The sequence below is a fragment of the Maniola jurtina genome, chromosome 23, assembly GCF_905333055.1.
Source record: "Maniola jurtina chromosome 23, ilManJurt1.1, whole genome shotgun sequence".
Taxonomy (NCBI): Eukaryota; Metazoa; Arthropoda; class Insecta; order Lepidoptera; family Nymphalidae; genus Maniola; species Maniola jurtina.
Genome location: NC_060051.1, coordinates 5,143,948 through 5,160,945, shown reverse-complemented (window position 1 = coordinate 5,160,945; position 16,998 = coordinate 5,143,948). Strand labels below are relative to the sequence as shown.

At 35.1% G+C, this 16,998-nt stretch overlaps 2 protein-coding genes across 2 annotated transcripts in view; one reads left to right on the top strand and one right to left on the bottom strand.

Moving 5' to 3' along the window:
* LOC123877337 (dual specificity tyrosine-phosphorylation-regulated kinase 2) overlaps positions 1 to 16,998 on the top strand; it is a 254,577-nt gene that overhangs the window by 174,797 nt on the left and 62,782 nt on the right. The gene's annotated exons all lie outside the window — the stretch shown is intronic.
* On the bottom strand, positions 630 to 12,289 carry LOC123877345. The gene is made up of 2 exons (XM_045924008.1): positions 12,024 to 12,289; positions 630 to 1,672 (listed from the first exon to the last, which is right to left on the bottom strand). Exons 1-2 carry the CDS (start codon positions 12,087 to 12,089, stop codon positions 1,136 to 1,138), a joined length of 603 nt encoding a protein of 200 aa, XP_045779964.1. The 5' UTR covers positions 12,090 to 12,289; the 3' UTR covers positions 630 to 1,135.

Sequence of the window (16,998 nt, the reverse complement as noted above, 5' to 3'; positions counted from 1 at the left end):
ATTGTGACATTATTTTTAAATTCTGATTAAATAATTAATTTTTTTTAAATAAGTAGGTACCTACATATTTTCGTATTGAAAAAAAATTAAATTGTTACTTACTTAATTTTATTACATAGCTGTACACTTTTTTGTGTAGATTATTTATACCATAGATTTTATTACATAATTATTTAATTAACTTATCCTTAGGTAATAGGAATGAACATAATAAATAAGTACTCCGTAACTTAATTAAGCATGTTTATTGTAATATCGTTTATATTATATTTGATTAAATATAAAGAATTACTTGAAATTATTTTACTTCAAATTTTTTAATTCAGAACATTGTGATTATATAATTATTGAAATAAAATAAAACTTTACTTATTAAAATCGTGCATTTCTGTATTATGTTATGAACACATTAAAAATACTAATTTCACATAATATTTCCTTAGAAACATGTTGGAAATTGATTTTAAGTTCACTTTATAAAATATATCTTTGAGGTAATTTAACTTTATGACATCAAAGTTGTATATTTTTTTAAATGTAACTTAATTCATAATTTATATTGTTTCTGTTAAAGATAATATTATGTATATAGTAAAATAATATGTGTTTATGGATTAAGTGAATACATATCTACGTTTTGGCCTTTATTAAACTTCAGCCGTATATAAGCATAAAATCTTATATAGGCGAAGTCACACTATACACTAAGATATAATATATCACAACACACAAAAATATATCACAAAATTCTTATAATTGTCGAATTGTCTGTAAACTGTAAATAAGAAAAAAAAGTATGATAAAAAAACATTTAGTCGTTTTGAACATTTGGCATTGCAAATATAACCAAACATTGAAAGGGCACAGATATAAAATACGGACGTACATTATAATATGACAAACTGGTTTGGGCAAAATTAGCATATTCATTATACGCTCTCTATTTTCACTTACACGAAATGTCAAGTACATTAACACGCCATAATTGCTTACGGATACATAATTATTACGCTTAGCTATCAATATACATAAGCGCTATCAATTTCATCTTGAATGAAAGTGATTAACGCTGCCTTAGCCTAAAGGAAAATGCATTTAATTGAGCAACTAACACCTTAAGATCTACTTCTATAAACTAACTCTTTGGTGAGAATATGTTGAGAATCTTGGTCTTAATGTTTAAGAGTGTAGTGATGGATCTCTTCACTTTCTTCTTGGGTACTCTTTCCGGTCCCAAAAAGGGCTCAGAGAAAGATTTCTGCAAAGAGTTCACTGACATCTCAGGCTCCTTCGTAGGCTGGTACTTATACTCCTTTACGACCTTTTCCTCATTTGGGTCATACCTGTACAGCACCGAGTACGTACGTTTAACCTTTTTGAGAACCCGTGGAGTGCTCGCGGTCCTTTCGCTCTTGCAGCGCTTGACTTTATTCCTGCCATAGTAATCTTCATAATTGTCCGCGTCCACGTAGATGATCCGCTTTCCCAGGGCCTGTTCCCTTTCTTTTTTCAAGTTTTTCCACGAAGCGATGACCGATTCTCGGCGGAAGGTCTTGTTTGGATTGTGTCGGCTGATCAAATAGGGCTGGTCCTCCTGGATGTTGGACGTATCCTTCAACGGAGAACCCCTCGGGCTCGGGCTGTAGTCGATCTCGTAATCATCGCGCGAGATCTGGAAAAGAGAGAGTCATCATCAGTAACGGCTTAAGTATATCAAATTAATGCGGTACATAAATAACTAGGTATTTGTCGATCTTTAATCGCTGTCTCATAAACTACGTCGGATGAGAGATCTTGGGAATTATTTAAAGTACCCAATATCATAAATATCATACGTGACTGAGGGCTTCACCCGGCACGATGCTAGGGCAAAATCGCCGTCTCTTTCTGTTATTTTGGTAAAATTTATCTGTCTTTGTCTGTCTTCGTCAGAGGAGCCCTTCGTTCGGTGCCCACATGTCTAATACCACCTGTTAGATGAGCCATATGCTCACGAGATGTTGGGAGTTGAGACTCTTGGCAAAGTTTATGAACTAATCCCATGTGACAGTGAAGTGTCTAGGAAGTAGTAAATAGTTAACAATATTTTAATTTGTGATGATCGTTTACTCTAAACCCTTTTTCTTGGAAGCCGAGGTTACGCCGGGACAGCTGATATCAATAATAAAAATAGTTTCACATCAGCAAAGGTTGAGCAATGGTGCTCAGTTAAGATGCCCTTCAGAACCATGTTATTTTTTATGATTTTACTAAATCTCGTTTGTGACTAAAAGCTTTCATGTAATAAATAACAGTTACAGTTAAAAAAGAAAAAGTTTCAACATAATTGAGGAATTTATTTGCCATTGTGCAACTGTGTTTTTATAGCTTTCTTGAAATTCTACAAAGTTATGGAGCAAGCATACGAATATTGGTTAAATAATAGGTCAAATAAAAATAGAAGTTTTACTAGCAGTATTCCTCAGAATATGGTTTATTTGAACGATGGAATAGTGTGGAGCTTCTCCTATATTGAAAATACATTATAACAGCTGTCTTACAGCTGTAGTTTTCTTTTTTATTAGTTTTGGATAGAAATTTTCAATTATGTACGCTATGTAGACTATAAAGCTATATGACTGTAAAAGTTTATTAATTTAAGCGACTGGAGTTGCTATGCAAATTTTATGTAACTTTGCTAAAAGATACTTCGAAAAGTATGCGTATAATCGGCAGAATTTTAATTCGACATTGAAAAACGTTTAAAGTATTTTTATTTAGTATTTAAATTCTTTATCTACATTCAAAGTGTTTTTTATCTATCAGAGTAACCAGGTTACCAACACCGACGTTTTAAGGCTTAGCCTGATTTCTCAATAAATTGATACACCTTGCACTAAGAGAACACATATTTCAACGTCCGCCAATCTTGACACGACAAATGTTTCGCCAATCTGTTTTGACAGGCGGTGTTTTGTAACTTCATTTTAATGGTTCACATGTAAAAAAACACGCGTTGCACTGTCGCGAATTTGGGTCGCGAGAAAAAAATGGGTCACGTTAAAAATAACCGGCCTATTACCGGTGTTAGTTAACTCGGCCTAATTTACTTAATTATTATTACATGTGATTATATCATTTTATGGTTTAACAGGCGGATGTTGTTGTGATTGCGTGAAGTAATTAAACCTTTTTTTTTCTTTTCTTTCAGGTAAACTAAATGCTGAATTTTTTTCGTCAGTAAGTTTTTTGACGACTTCCGTGGCGCAGCGGTGAGGCCTGTGGGATTAGTACCAGGTTCGATTCCCGGCAAGAACAATTTGGGATTTTTTTTTTCAAAATCGTCACTGGTCTGGTTTGGTGGGAGGCTACGGCAGTGGCAAGTAACCACGCCACCCAAAAAATTGGGTCGCCAAGCGATTAAGCGTACCGGTACGATGCCGTGTACGAACCAATATGAGGCATGGGTTTAATTAAAACTGCCATACCCCTTCCAAGTTAGTCCGCTGCCACCTTAGATTGCATCATCACCTACCACCAAGTGAGATCGCAGTCAAGAGCTAACTTGTAATGGAATTTAAAAAAGTGTCTGCATCCATACTATTCTCGCGAATGTTTCGTGTCCCGTTTCATTTGCGATGTTTTGTAATATGTACTAAAATACGTATAGTATTTCTGTCCCGGCGTGCATAGTTGGGTGTTATTTGTAGCCGTTATTAAAAGCCGAAGGTGATAATACTAAAGGTACACAGATATATTTGTCACGAGCTATTTTAGACAATACATATACTTGAAATCGTTGTATGCAACCGTGGTACAGTCGATCGGAACTTTTAATAGATGAATACCTATTGGATTCGAGTGTTTAGGTCTGATAAAAAATTGATAGTTTATTATATAATATTTTGTTTATTATATTAATTTCTACTAACTCAGTCCAAGTTTCGAGTTCTATGAGCTCTAACTTTAAATTTTGTAGGCGATTCAATAATTGAATATTGTTATAAAAAAGTGTACGTTTCTATTTAGTAAATAGATTTAAATGTATTGAAGTGCAAGGTAATTAAGAATTTATTTATTAAACTGCATGCTGCATTCTAAATTTTTATTTATTAGGTATACTGTAGCAGACCTTTTCAGAATTGTATCTCTATATTATAGGCATAAAAGTAAATACTGACTGACTGGCTTACAAATGTAGTTTGCATGTAGGTTTATCTCTATGACGTAGATTCCCACAAAAAAGTATTAAGAGAAATTCCACCTGAGCATATCGGGCATATCGGGTTATCTAGTTGGTATGCTCTATAAAACAATCCCTTATGTGAATAGATGAGGCAGTTTTGGATGGGCTAGTGTCTAGAAAATGCCCTATTCAGTCTAGCCTTGGAGTTGTCAAACAAGTCTATTCGTTTGTAGATTTATTCATATCATTCGTATAGTGGTCTCGTATCGCACTAAATGTTGAAGAGAAAAGAAAATATTTATGTATGAGCAGTGGGTCAGTATGTTATCTCGCCCAGAACGAGTGGTCAGCTCATTATTATTGATATCCAATATGCACACCATCCACCGCAAGCCAAGCTAACTAGTGAAATTGAATTGAAATTGAAATACGCTTTATCGTACACCAAAGTAAAACATAGCACAACAAATATTTTATACAATTTTTCGATCTTATCGCTTATCTGCCATGCAACCACGCTAAAACGTTAGGATGTAAAACGAGTCCGCGCTTTTTTTTAACCGACTTCCAAAACGGAGGTTAAAGAATATTATTAAATGCTCGAAGGTGACGAATATTCGTCTTAATTCTCAAGTAAACATTGAGTTTGTGCTAGTAGTAGGAACGGCTAGTGCAACGAGTGGAGTTTGAACCTATACCCTTTCAGATTGCAGTCTACTCGCGTAAACTATTAAACGTATTAATGCTTTTCTGTTTTGTTTGTGCCGTTTCGTGCAAGATATTGTTGTAACTTAGTTTTAGCTTAGCTCGCAGTGGATACTGTACGTATTTACGTACATGACGTAGGTATTACGCTGTCGCAAAACCGATCCTCCCTCGTTGTACATTAAAGTTGTTTTCGGTGCTCGTTGAGAAAAACCTACTTTAATGTACCGTTAGCCATATGTGCGAACGCTCGCAAAAAACCGCATTGCTTCCACAGGGTTGTCAGCTTTACTAAGTTACAATAAACTGAATTTAATTAATAATTTTCAGTATACTTATTACACTCACCGCATTATTATACCTACCAAAAGTTTTTTGAGATAATAATGTGATCAACAGAAAGAGGTTACGATCCTTAGCAATGTAGAGAGTGAAATGTCATTATACCTAAGATGATGCTGCACCATCTACAGTTATGTATTTGTATCCAAACGATTCAAGCCAATAGTGATCATTATTAAATATTTATGTACTGATAAGACTGCTTTATTCTACTATTTATTTGATTTAGTGCCCATTAAAATTAATCGAATTATATTTATCTAAACTACTTACTTTTAGTAAAGCCATAACGAAAATCAATTTCAAGCAAAACTGTATATTAAAATTAATGCGTTTCGAATTCTTCTCCGAAGTTCAAATCTAGTCTATTTTATGTATAACTCTTACAAATATTGTGTGAAGTAAATAAAAATTAAACATGGTTCAGGAGCAAATTGTGAATTATGTAATTCGAAATATTGCATTATACATTTTATTAAAATTTCTCATAGTGTCAACCCTAGTTAGATACGTTTTTTCCCCCAATTTACAGCTAGGTATAAGCACACGCTGTTTCATTTAGCAATGCATGAGATTCGCCAGAATTCGTAATGTTATTTTGATTAACGGTTAATTTTTGATGATTAATTAAAGTTTTATTTTAATACTTGAACTAAATATAACTTTGCACATATTAATGTCGAATTTTTATAAGAAAAGTGTGATTAAGTCGATTTTTCGAGTTTATTAGAAAATTATGATTTAGTCGCTCCAATAGGAATTTTGAAAGTTGTGATTTTTAAGTAATTGAAAATATTGAAATAATTCTCTCCACATATACTTGACCTTGTATACTATGTTATCTTTGTGAAGGCTTGAACAATACAAACTAGTGACCCAAATATATGCAGGTATAAACTTCATTTAATCCAATACACTTTTTGAAGCCCTTATGTACATAAGGTTCGTATGAATTTACCTCTTTCTCGATATAGTATATAACTTAAAAGGTATGCTTACCTAGTGTATACTAATCTACGAATAATATTCTAGACCCTAAATACTAAACAGCTTTATAATAATCAAGTTCCTAAACTTAAAAATGGACTCGAATGCCAGAGCTACATTGGATAATTTGCTATTGATCGTACTATTACATATTGTAGCTATTATTATCGTATTAGTTCAAGTACGAAATATATATTTAGCTCATCCGAATTGAACGAAGGTTAATAACCGAACAGATGACAAGACAATTAAAAAGCTTATTATCGAAAATAGTTATGACGCCTGTGTACATACTCACTGACTAACTGTATTAAGCCCACGCAGTGTTTCTCCTACACTAAATTTTTTGATGAGTAATAAATATATTAAAGTATTTTGTTGTAGAAGTAAAATATGTTCTCAGTTCTACATTAATGGTCTCATAACTGTTTAGGATTTGATAAATAAGTAATTAATTAATATTGTGTAAATTATTTTAACGTTGAAGAGTATTTTGTTTTATAGTTATATCACAAACAAAAACTCAAGGTATATAATATGTAATTTAAATGCCTGTGGACGGTTCCATAACAAATAACAAAAAATTACTTACATCGATTAAATAATTATGTGACCTCTATCCTCAAAAGTTAACCAGTATGATAGGTGGACTGAAATTTGAGTGGTTGTAAGTTAAGGTTTTTAAAAGTTGTTAAGTTTGTAAGTTTGTTTTTGGGGGGTAATTTTTGGAACTACTGAACCGATTTTGAAAATTCTTTCATCAGAAGAAAGCTATATTATCCCTGAGTAACATAGGCAATATTTTATTTTCAAAAAAATTAGAGATCCTTACGAAAATTGGAATAAGCTACCTTGCTAAGCCGAGGCGGATCGCTAGTAGCTTTATAAAGTTCGTAGCGCTTAACTGCGTGACCTTTTTTAAACACTTATGCGTAAGCTTTTAAGATTTTTTGTTTATTTATTTTTTGCCTGTATAAAGCTGACTAGGATCTACTTTTTTAATGTTATAGTTACTTGTATGACTAATAGTAGCACGTAATATTGTGCAAGGAGCAAATGTTTGAACACGTTCTTACTTGTAGTCCGGTTTATTGAACTTCTGTTATCTTAACATCATTTTAACATTCAGAAAAAATTACTTGGGCATACATTTTAATTAAAAATATTTCCCTTTTAAAAAGCTTTTATTAAGTTGTTTTGTTTGTTTCGTTATGTCGAAATTCGTAATTGGTTTTCGGCTCTTCCAATTGTTCTATTGCATTGATTTGTTGGCACTTGGCAGATACGTGTGGTATTGATGACTGATGATGATGATGGTGGTTCCAATGAGTGTCTTTGATGATGGGGGTGGGAGGTGGGACACCTTTGATCACTGGTGATGGAGGGTACTGAAACTCCATGATGGCTTATGATAGGGTGGTCGTGTTTGGACTAAACTTGTATTTTATTTTCTTGATTAGGTACTTACTCAAGTTTCAATCCTTTTGAGAACATTAAAAAAAAGATTTTTATTTAAACAAAAAATGTTTTCATGCATTTATTTCTATGCTAACTGAGCGTGCATAGAAGTGGTTACGATTTACGACCATAATTCATGGGCACCGTTCGTTCTGGTTCTCATTACGATCTTATGACATTGAAAGGTAAACCTTATGAGTTATGACTATGAGAAATGAGAAGCGATATCCTGTATGAATAAGGAAATAACTATTCCGTACTGTTTATAACGCGGTACTAAAACTAAAAGCTGGAAACTCGGGATTACCCAGACTTTAAAAAATCCGTTACACAAACATCGATATTATATCGATATCCATCAGAGATTTGCGTTTATAAATAACTTTTCATAAGACATAGAGTTAAAATGTTTTAGCAGTCGGAATTCGCCAGATCTTAATAAACTCATACATAATACTTTAGATAACTAGAGGATGCCCGCGACTTCGTCCGCGTAGATTTAGATTTTTATAGATCCCCTGGGAACTGTTTGATTTTCCGGAATCGATCAACTATCTTCCCGCCTCAAGCCCCTCGCGTACAAACTTACAAATTACCTCTTTATTATAGTAGAATACAATACAGATATATAAAGAAACCATCACCAGTCGGTGGTCACCATCGTGCAGTGGCCAATAACTACTCCTATTTAAAACTTTTTTTATAGCCTGGAGTTAGACTCTATACATGCAGTCGGATTAACAAAGACACACAAATGTCGATTGACAACAAAGGCTAACACAAATATCGATATAATATCGATGATATAATCCATCAGAATTGTGCTAGGGGCTCAATTTTTGTACTGTCATCCATCAGTATCAGATCGAAGCTCTCGACTTTCGAAACTGAAAACCGGAATAACCAGCGGAGCAATGACAGTTATTAGAGATTGTTACAGCACTCAACCGTCTTTATATGTTAGGGCTGCTAGGATTACTTCGATTTTAATTTTCACAATGTTATTTGTTTTTTTATACTACTAACTTTTTCTTTTTCCTACATCTCTTGATTCGCTTTAAAGCTTTTAGTTTCAATAGCGAATCATCATCATTATCAACTGATAGACGTCCACTACTGGACATGAGATGGGTTTCTTGTTGAGACTTCCACACACTACGCCACGTTAAATATGGGCTTCATAAAAAAGCTCAGAGTTACATAGACGGAGAGAACTATGTCCTCATAAGAAAGGTCAGAGTCACTCAGCGGGCGATGAAGATCTAATTGGAAGTGAAGAGATCCGCAGGAGTACCAGAGTAATCGATATAGCTATACGGGTTACGCAGTTCAATTGGCAATGGCCGGGGCACATAGTTCGAAAAACCGATGGACTTTGGGGTCCCAAGGTGCTACAATGGCGACCACGGAGAAGCACCGAGCCTTTTTGGAACCCCAAATTAAATGATAAGTAATAAATAAAGAATACCTACTGCAGTTTAGTCTGTCCTGAGTTTACTGTGCGTTATTTTTTGTCGCTTCTAAAAGTCAAAAGTAAAGTGGAATTTCGTACCAGTTCTAAAAAGATAATGACAGTTTTATGGAATATTTTTACTAAAAAACAATATTTCAGAGATTATTATAATTATTATTAGAAAACAAAAATCTGATATTATTTGACATAAAATATTGATAAATAATCTCTGATATTTTTTTTTCTATCAGGACATGGATAGACAGCCCTAGTATGTGTAGTATGTCAAGTTTAAATTTAGCGGTGAAAGTGAAATTTTTGCCACAACTTGAAATACGACGATCGCAAAAACCCGATTGTAACTAACAAACGATGTTTTTGACAGTGAATTTCAATTGTCAACTGTATACGCTTTCTAAACTTGTACCAAAGTGGTCAAAAAGTGGTTCCACTTAGAGAGACTCCTTTGATGCGATTTGCGAAATGTTATTCGAATGGCGAGTTAAATGAGATGTTCGATTGAGAGTTCAATAGACAAGGTTTTTTTGCTCGGTAACAGCTTTTTTCGTCTAGAAATCGCATATTGCTTGAAATTGTGCAACTTTTTCTTAAAATAGCATGACTACACTTTGACACCATTTAGATATGACCGTCAAATGTATAAGCATATGGATTTACATATGAAGTCTGAACGTCTTGAGCCATTCATTCATTGAGCTATGGGTTTCTTTGCAGCAGCTGATTTTTAGCAGCTTCCCATCAAAACGTTGGAATAGTATTAGTGTAGTTACAAAATTAGCCACAGTGGATGCCCAGTCTTGTTTTAAATTTTTTGTTTGTCTATTGTAAAAATACTATTTTATCGACAAAATCAAGCCATATGTAATGAATACTAAAAACTTTGTAGCTTCCAGATAAACGATAGCACAATAGTAATAGCAATAAAAAGACGATAAACCAGATCCTCGAGAGAATTAACCAATTTAAAAAAACCACGCTAACCGCAACAAAGATTTATTGAACCGTTAAACTAAACTAAAGCCTGAAACACACAATACGTGCGACAGTGTAACGGAAAAGTGTCCAGTGTGGCTTTTAAAATTATAATACGTGGAACAATATGAAGATGTTCGTACTGTTAAATGCGTGCAAAGGAGCCGCGTTTCTAAAAACGCGCGCCTATGCCACGCCTATAAATAATCCTACACACATACACGCGCGTTCAGTGTGATGTCCTGTCGTGCGGTTACCAACTAGCTTCGAGTCTGTTTAAGCCTTAACAGAAACACTAACAAAAATACTGTCATGGCCGCGTACGAGAAATAGATCTCGGGACGATCTCAAATGATCTCTATCAAACCGTTAAATCCGAACTTACAGCTATGTGAAAAATATGATGTCGTAATCAGTCAAGATTAAGACAGCCATGTTATTCTCTGTCTCTATAACGTCGTTGAGCTCGCTGTCGAATTTTTAACATACACATTACACATACAATATACATATTAAGATAATGACAAGTTTTATCGGCCTAGAATGTAAAACTGCTTACTTTGTTAGTTTTGTGTTCTGCGAAATAGGGGTTTAACTTATTTTTTACGTATTTTCCTTCGTCTTTTTACAGGAAAACGGTAAACGCTTATCGTAATATTTTACTACTTTTAACAATATATTATATCTCGAAATTAACACCCACAGTTGAAACCATTTTAAATATTTGCCCGATTATTATCATAACGTTTTCAAATCTTGCATTTTAGACAAAATTGTATGTACTGAGCGTTGTTTTCTTAAGCCGAAACAGCGTTTGATTTCGTCGCTATGTCTCGGTCTGCTATTTACGATTACAGAATAGCGCCTGTTATCAGATATCTGGCAGCTTAAATTAATATCTCTACAGAATCTTTCATTTTAGACAAAACTGGACTTACACAGCATTGTTTTCTTAAGCCGAAACAAGAAGTTTGATTTCGTCGCTGTCACAGGGCCGTACGATTACAGAATAGCGCCTCTTATCAGATCACTCTCAGCTTTGATTAATATCTCCATAGATTCCGATCTAGTAACCGTGAAACTGGCGCGGCAATGTCAAGAGCTTACCACAAAAAGAGCTTAAAATTCCACATTCGAGCGTCGGGCAGCGAGCACGCACGATTTGTGGTTCAATGACAGCTGCCATAGGCCGGTTGCGCCTTTTAAGCGCTTTTGAACCGGCTGCAGTTTACGCAACCCTGACAGACCGCAGGCTGTTCCGTAATCCGTCTATACCTACCTCATTAATCTATGGCATATACTGGTAAGTATGTGTATTGTAGCAGGGTTTCCAAAAAGGTTTTTACTTTTAAAGATAATTTTTGTCAACTTAAAGTTGTCAAGTTGATAAGTTTCGGATTTGGTTTTGTGTGAGGGCTTATCAGAGCTAAAATACTCGTATGCTTTAAAGTTTTGTTTAGATGTAAATAGCTATCGTAATAGAGTAGCTTATTAATCCTACATAAAAAATACTATTTTTTTTACGAAGTATATGGCTAATGCCCGCGACTTCGTTTATGCAGATTTAGATTTTATAAAACTCTTTGATATTCCAAAATAAAAAGTGACCTATGTACTAGCGGTTTAGGCGTGAAAATTTAATAGACAGACAGAGTTACTTTATTAGTTTCAATATTTGTATGTTACTGACTTATTGAATTTTCAAGTAGTAATGTTTTTTATCATAAAGTTGAACTAGAACGTCTAACTTTTTGTAGTTTTTGTCTAAACTTTCTAAATGCACTCAATCACCATATTGGTAACCCTAAATTCGAAAGAGGGGACCCATTCATCAAGGCGGCCGCTTCACACGATAATTAACGAGCGTGTCCCAAAACGTCCCGAGTTTTCAATTTACCTATTAGTACGATGTGAACTTACCACGCTCTCCCAACTGCCACCCAGGATGGATTTATCCAGCATTGCACTTAGTTCTTTCACCAACATAAAAAAACACTACAGTTTATGAAGGTTTTATGTCACGAAGTATTACGAAACGGGATGTAGTAACGTTAGAAACGTAGCAATGTTTATATTACGATGCGGCACGCGAACTTAGTCACGCTGTCTCACGGGAGCGCCTGGATTTGGCGCGGGTGTCTGCACACTGAGCTTTCCTGTAAGACTGAAGCGGAAAGCGTTTCAGCATCATATTTATAGGACGCGAAGCCGGGAGAGGGCGGGTTTCAGGAAGACGATGCGTTGTATTCCACTTAACAAGTAGTCACACCTCCGTGTTTTAGATATGTAACAGTAACGTAGTTCGGGGAAGCCCGTCTAAATGTGTGCGAACAGGAGCTTTACTTACCTCGTTTTCACTTGATTGATCACTCTTTTCAGCTTAAGTGGGAAAGGGAAATAGGTCACCTACTACGATCTCTATGTAATACGCTGATTCCATGGTCATGCATGATCCAGAATGCGTGAGTCGATTTCATTTGAAAACTTTCGAGGGATTTAGCGCTCCCATACGATGTCGTGTCCCATAAAATCATGGGTATTACGTTTGTTTCATATCGGACAGCACCATCGAAAATCGATGGGTTAGTACCCATGGCTCCCGTCTATCATTTCGCTATCAAGCTGCTTCCGGAGCATTTTCCCCCATTGTATTTATTTGCTAACTAGCGACCCGCCCTGGCTTCGCACGGGTAGCTTATTATAATTTTTAACCGACTTCCAAAAAAGGAGGAGGTTCTCAATTCGTCGGGATCTTTTTTTTATTTTTTTTTTTTTTTATTTTTTTTTTATATTTTTTATGTATGTTCCCCGATTACTCAAAGACCCCTGGACCGATTTGGAAATTTTTTTTTTTGTTTGAAAGGGTATACTGTGCAGGTGGTCCCATATAAATTTGGTGAAGATCTGATGAATATCTTCGGAGATGGAGAACAGAACTCCTCAATGGATAAGAGCAAATTGCTCGCGATCACTGTAATAGCTTAGTAAACAGTAGGGTTTTAACTGGGCATAGCATATTATAGTACAGTGGGGCCACTAAAAATTGTGAAATAAAAAATTTTCAAAAGAAAAATAAAACCGACTTCAAAAACCAAAAACACTAAAAAGTAGAAAATAATTTTTGTTTAGCTACACATGTAATGTACCTAGGTATGAAGTCGGGCGAGCTTCACTCTTGGATTTCTAATTTTGTTTTAATATGCTCGCTCGACTTCATACCTAGGTACATTACATGTGTAGCTAAACAAAAATTATTTTCTACTTTTTAGTGTTTTTGGTTTTTGAAGTCGGTTTTATTTTTCTTTTCGTAGGGATCACTAATTTTTTGAAATTTGTAGCTTATGTCACTTGGGAATAATGTAACTTTTTACTAGTGAAATTTTTTTCTAAATCTGTTCAGTAGTTCCAGAGATTACTTCCTACAAACAAACTTACAAACTGTACCTCTTTGTAATATTAGTATAGCTAGATGTAGGTATTACATAATGCCCACGACTATTCATCCACGTGGAAGCAGCTTCTCATTCTGAGAGGAGACCCGTACTCAGTAGTGGGCTGGTGATGGGTTGATGAAGTTAACTTATTGAATGCCATACCCGTTTACACTTCCAAAGTATGGCTATAATAACACCTAAATGAAGTAAATATGACGTTGTAACGCCGCCGTTAATGTGAACACAACTTTATAGACCCAAGTTAGGGAGAAATTCAATATGTTATCTTCGTTATCTTGTAAGGCCAAAAAGCCCAGATTCTATTTCCTAATCGTAAATCGAATTATTTTATATTCATAAGGCGTCCAACAGGCGATGGCCGACAGTTTTACCTCAGTGTGTGGTTAACCTACCGTCTAATGATGTTTATTTACATGATTATCTGGATAATTCTCTGCTGCTTGCTAAAAAGCTGTGACAGCTTAGTGGTTAAAGACTCTGGCTTCCTAAAAGGACGGGGGAGGGGGTGGAGGGTGCGGGGCAATTAAATCCTTCCTTACTTATCATAAATGTGAAAGTGTGTCTGTCTGTCTGCTGGCTTTTCACGGCCCAGCAGTTTAACCGATTTTGATGCGTACAGAGTAAGCTTACATCCCGGGGAAGGGTATAGGCTACTTTTTATCCCGGAAAAGCAAAGAGTTTCCACAAGATTCTTAAACGCCCATTCGTTTAACCCATTTATATGAAAGATACAGACGCAGCTTGCATCCCGGAAACTGACATAGGTAACTTTTTATCCTGGAAAATCAAAGATTCCCCACGGGATTTTTAAAAAACCTTTATCCACGTAGATGAAGTCGCGGGCATCATCTAGTATCACATATTGTGACTCACGATTAACGGAATCGACTGAATCGAAGAGCCCTTCGTTTATTGAACGCCTAACGCCGAATCTGTATGGTCGTCAATAAATCAAATTAAAGAGCGCCGGCGTCATGTAAGTACGTAAGGATTCGTAATGACTGTATTATCTGTACGCCAAAATAAAAATAATTAAGCATCTTTACTATTACGCTATCAGTTACCGCTATTGTAAAACAAACAGTGGATTGTGTAAGACTTTATTTACACTGGATCAATACTGTAAAGTTAATAAATGGGGTCTCAACGTTTCTAAATACTTTGCCGTATCTTTTACACGTAATATTATGTATGATCTATTTGTGAAAACTTATTATTAGCTTTAATTTTCTTCTGCTCTTATCTATTTACTCTGTAAATCTCCCTTGTAAAAAAAAATTTGAAGGAAAAAAATTGTACAAAACACAATACAATAATTTTTATTTACTATCATCATTTTTATCCAGGCCTGAATAATAGTACATACTGATTCTCTTTTCATTAACCCCCGACCCAAAAAGAGAGGTGTCATAAGTTTGACATGTGTATCTGTGTATCCGTGTATCTGTGTATCTGTCTATGGCATCGTAGCTCCTAAACTAATGAACCGATTTTAATTTAGTTTTTTTTTTGTTTGAAAGGTGGCTTGACCGAGAGTGTTCATAGCTATAGTCTAAATGAGTTCAGCCGTTTGAAAGTTATCAGCTCTTCTAGTTACTGTAACCTTCACTTGTCGGGGGTGTTATAATTTTTTAATTTACACTTGTTCACTCACAGTTTGATAAATCACAGTATAATATTTAACGTAAAATCAGTCTTCTTCGCCTTATACGCCAACGTAACAATCTTTAGATCAAATTCGTATTATTAACAACAATTAGAAATTAACTAAAAGTATTTAACTAAAACTAAAAGATAATTTGGCAATCTCAATTAGAAATAAAATAATTAATAAAATCAATCAATCGATCGTCAGAGAAAGTGTCACTTAGTCAAGTCAATGAAGATATAAAAAGCCAATCTTCGGAAATCCTCAGAAACAGCTCCCATTTTAATTTTCTTTTAAATAGTAATAGTAAAGATGCTTAATTATTTTTATTTTGGCGTACAGATAATAGGAATAATTTGTTCATCTGTCTGATTCTTTCGATTAGTTCGTTGGCAACAGAGAGACAGTTTGGGAAGAATTAGTTCGATCTGTCCCCTCGTCCGTGGCAGTGGGACAAATCGAACTTTTTATTCCAATCTGTCCCCCTAAGAAATCAGCGGGGGGACAGTTCGGAAAGAATTAGTTCGATCCGTCCCCTCATCGCGTGTAGGGGGACAGATCGAACTTTTTATTCCTAACCGTCCCCCCGGGGGGACAGATTAGGGGGACGGATAGGAACAATTCGAATTTTTGGTGTCCATGGGATTGTAAGTTTTCACGCCATAGATTACCTACCTAGTTCCTTCTATACTCTATCTATGGAAAGAAGTTAGTATAGGGTTCTCTCTGTTATGTGATGCCATACAAATAGGTAACAGAGACAAAAATCTCAATGGGCGTTAACCATTTTGAGGCACCGACCCCATGATTGGTTGGTAAATAAACTAAAGATAAAGCTGACTGACTGACTGACTGACTGATCTATCAACGCACAGCTCAAACAACAAGACAACAAAGGGGGCAGAAATATAGGGGTTTGGTATACTCCACGCGGACGAAGTGGCGGGCATAAGCTAGTAATGATAAAAAAATTACACGTGACAGATACATATTATCTTGAATCGATGCTCCCATTAGATTTATACCAACTATCGATTGTTTTGCTGGAAAAACCTTGTGCAAAATCTAGTTTTTTTTTAATTTAAACCTTTTTTGATTACCGTAGTATATTTCCCATGTCCTAGATCGCTGGACGTACGAGTAAACTAATAAATTAAAAGTTTCAACTGAAATGGGCTTTGAACTAAAATAATATAACTTTCGCAATGTTTGTTTAACGTGTAGGTATGTTATGTAAACAGTCGTAATATATCCAATTGTGTTATCCTAATTGATGCCCGCGACTTCGCAAGCATTTACGAGTATAAGTACATATTTTAAAAATTCCCTTGGAATTCTTTTATTTTACGTCTATGTCCGCTCAAGTATGTCAAATCCGTCAAATCAGTTATTAAACGAATGGGCCGTGAAAAGGTACCTAACAGACAGACAGACTGGCATACTTTTGCATTTATAATATTACGATGGATATACCTATATACTATATGTATATCCAAGGTACCATACAGGGTATTATTTTGAATTATTTTATTTAAAAAAAATTAATTGATAATAATCGCTAGAGTAGGTATATTGAAACTTGTATATTGAAAGACACCTAGCCCCTGAAATAAAAGAAAAGAACTAGAATTAGTTGCCTACTATAGTTTCATTCATAAAATTGTCACATAACACGCATAGTTAATATCTGTGCGAGGTTTGCATGGAGTATGGACTCGCGTAGCTATACTAGACCTTGTTATGTGGAAATCCTCGCAAGAGACCTAAGTCAAGATGTCCACGCGTCATGCGA

Coding starts and splice junctions, on each gene's coding strand:
- LOC123877345 (XM_045924008.1), bottom strand. CDS start 12,089: ATGTTGGTGAAAGAACTAAGTGCAATGCTGGATAAATCCATCCTGGGT. Junction 1,673..12,023: donor GTGGCAGTTGGGAGAGCGTG/GTAAGTTCACAT, acceptor TCTCTTTTCCAG/ATCTCGCGCGATGATTACGA.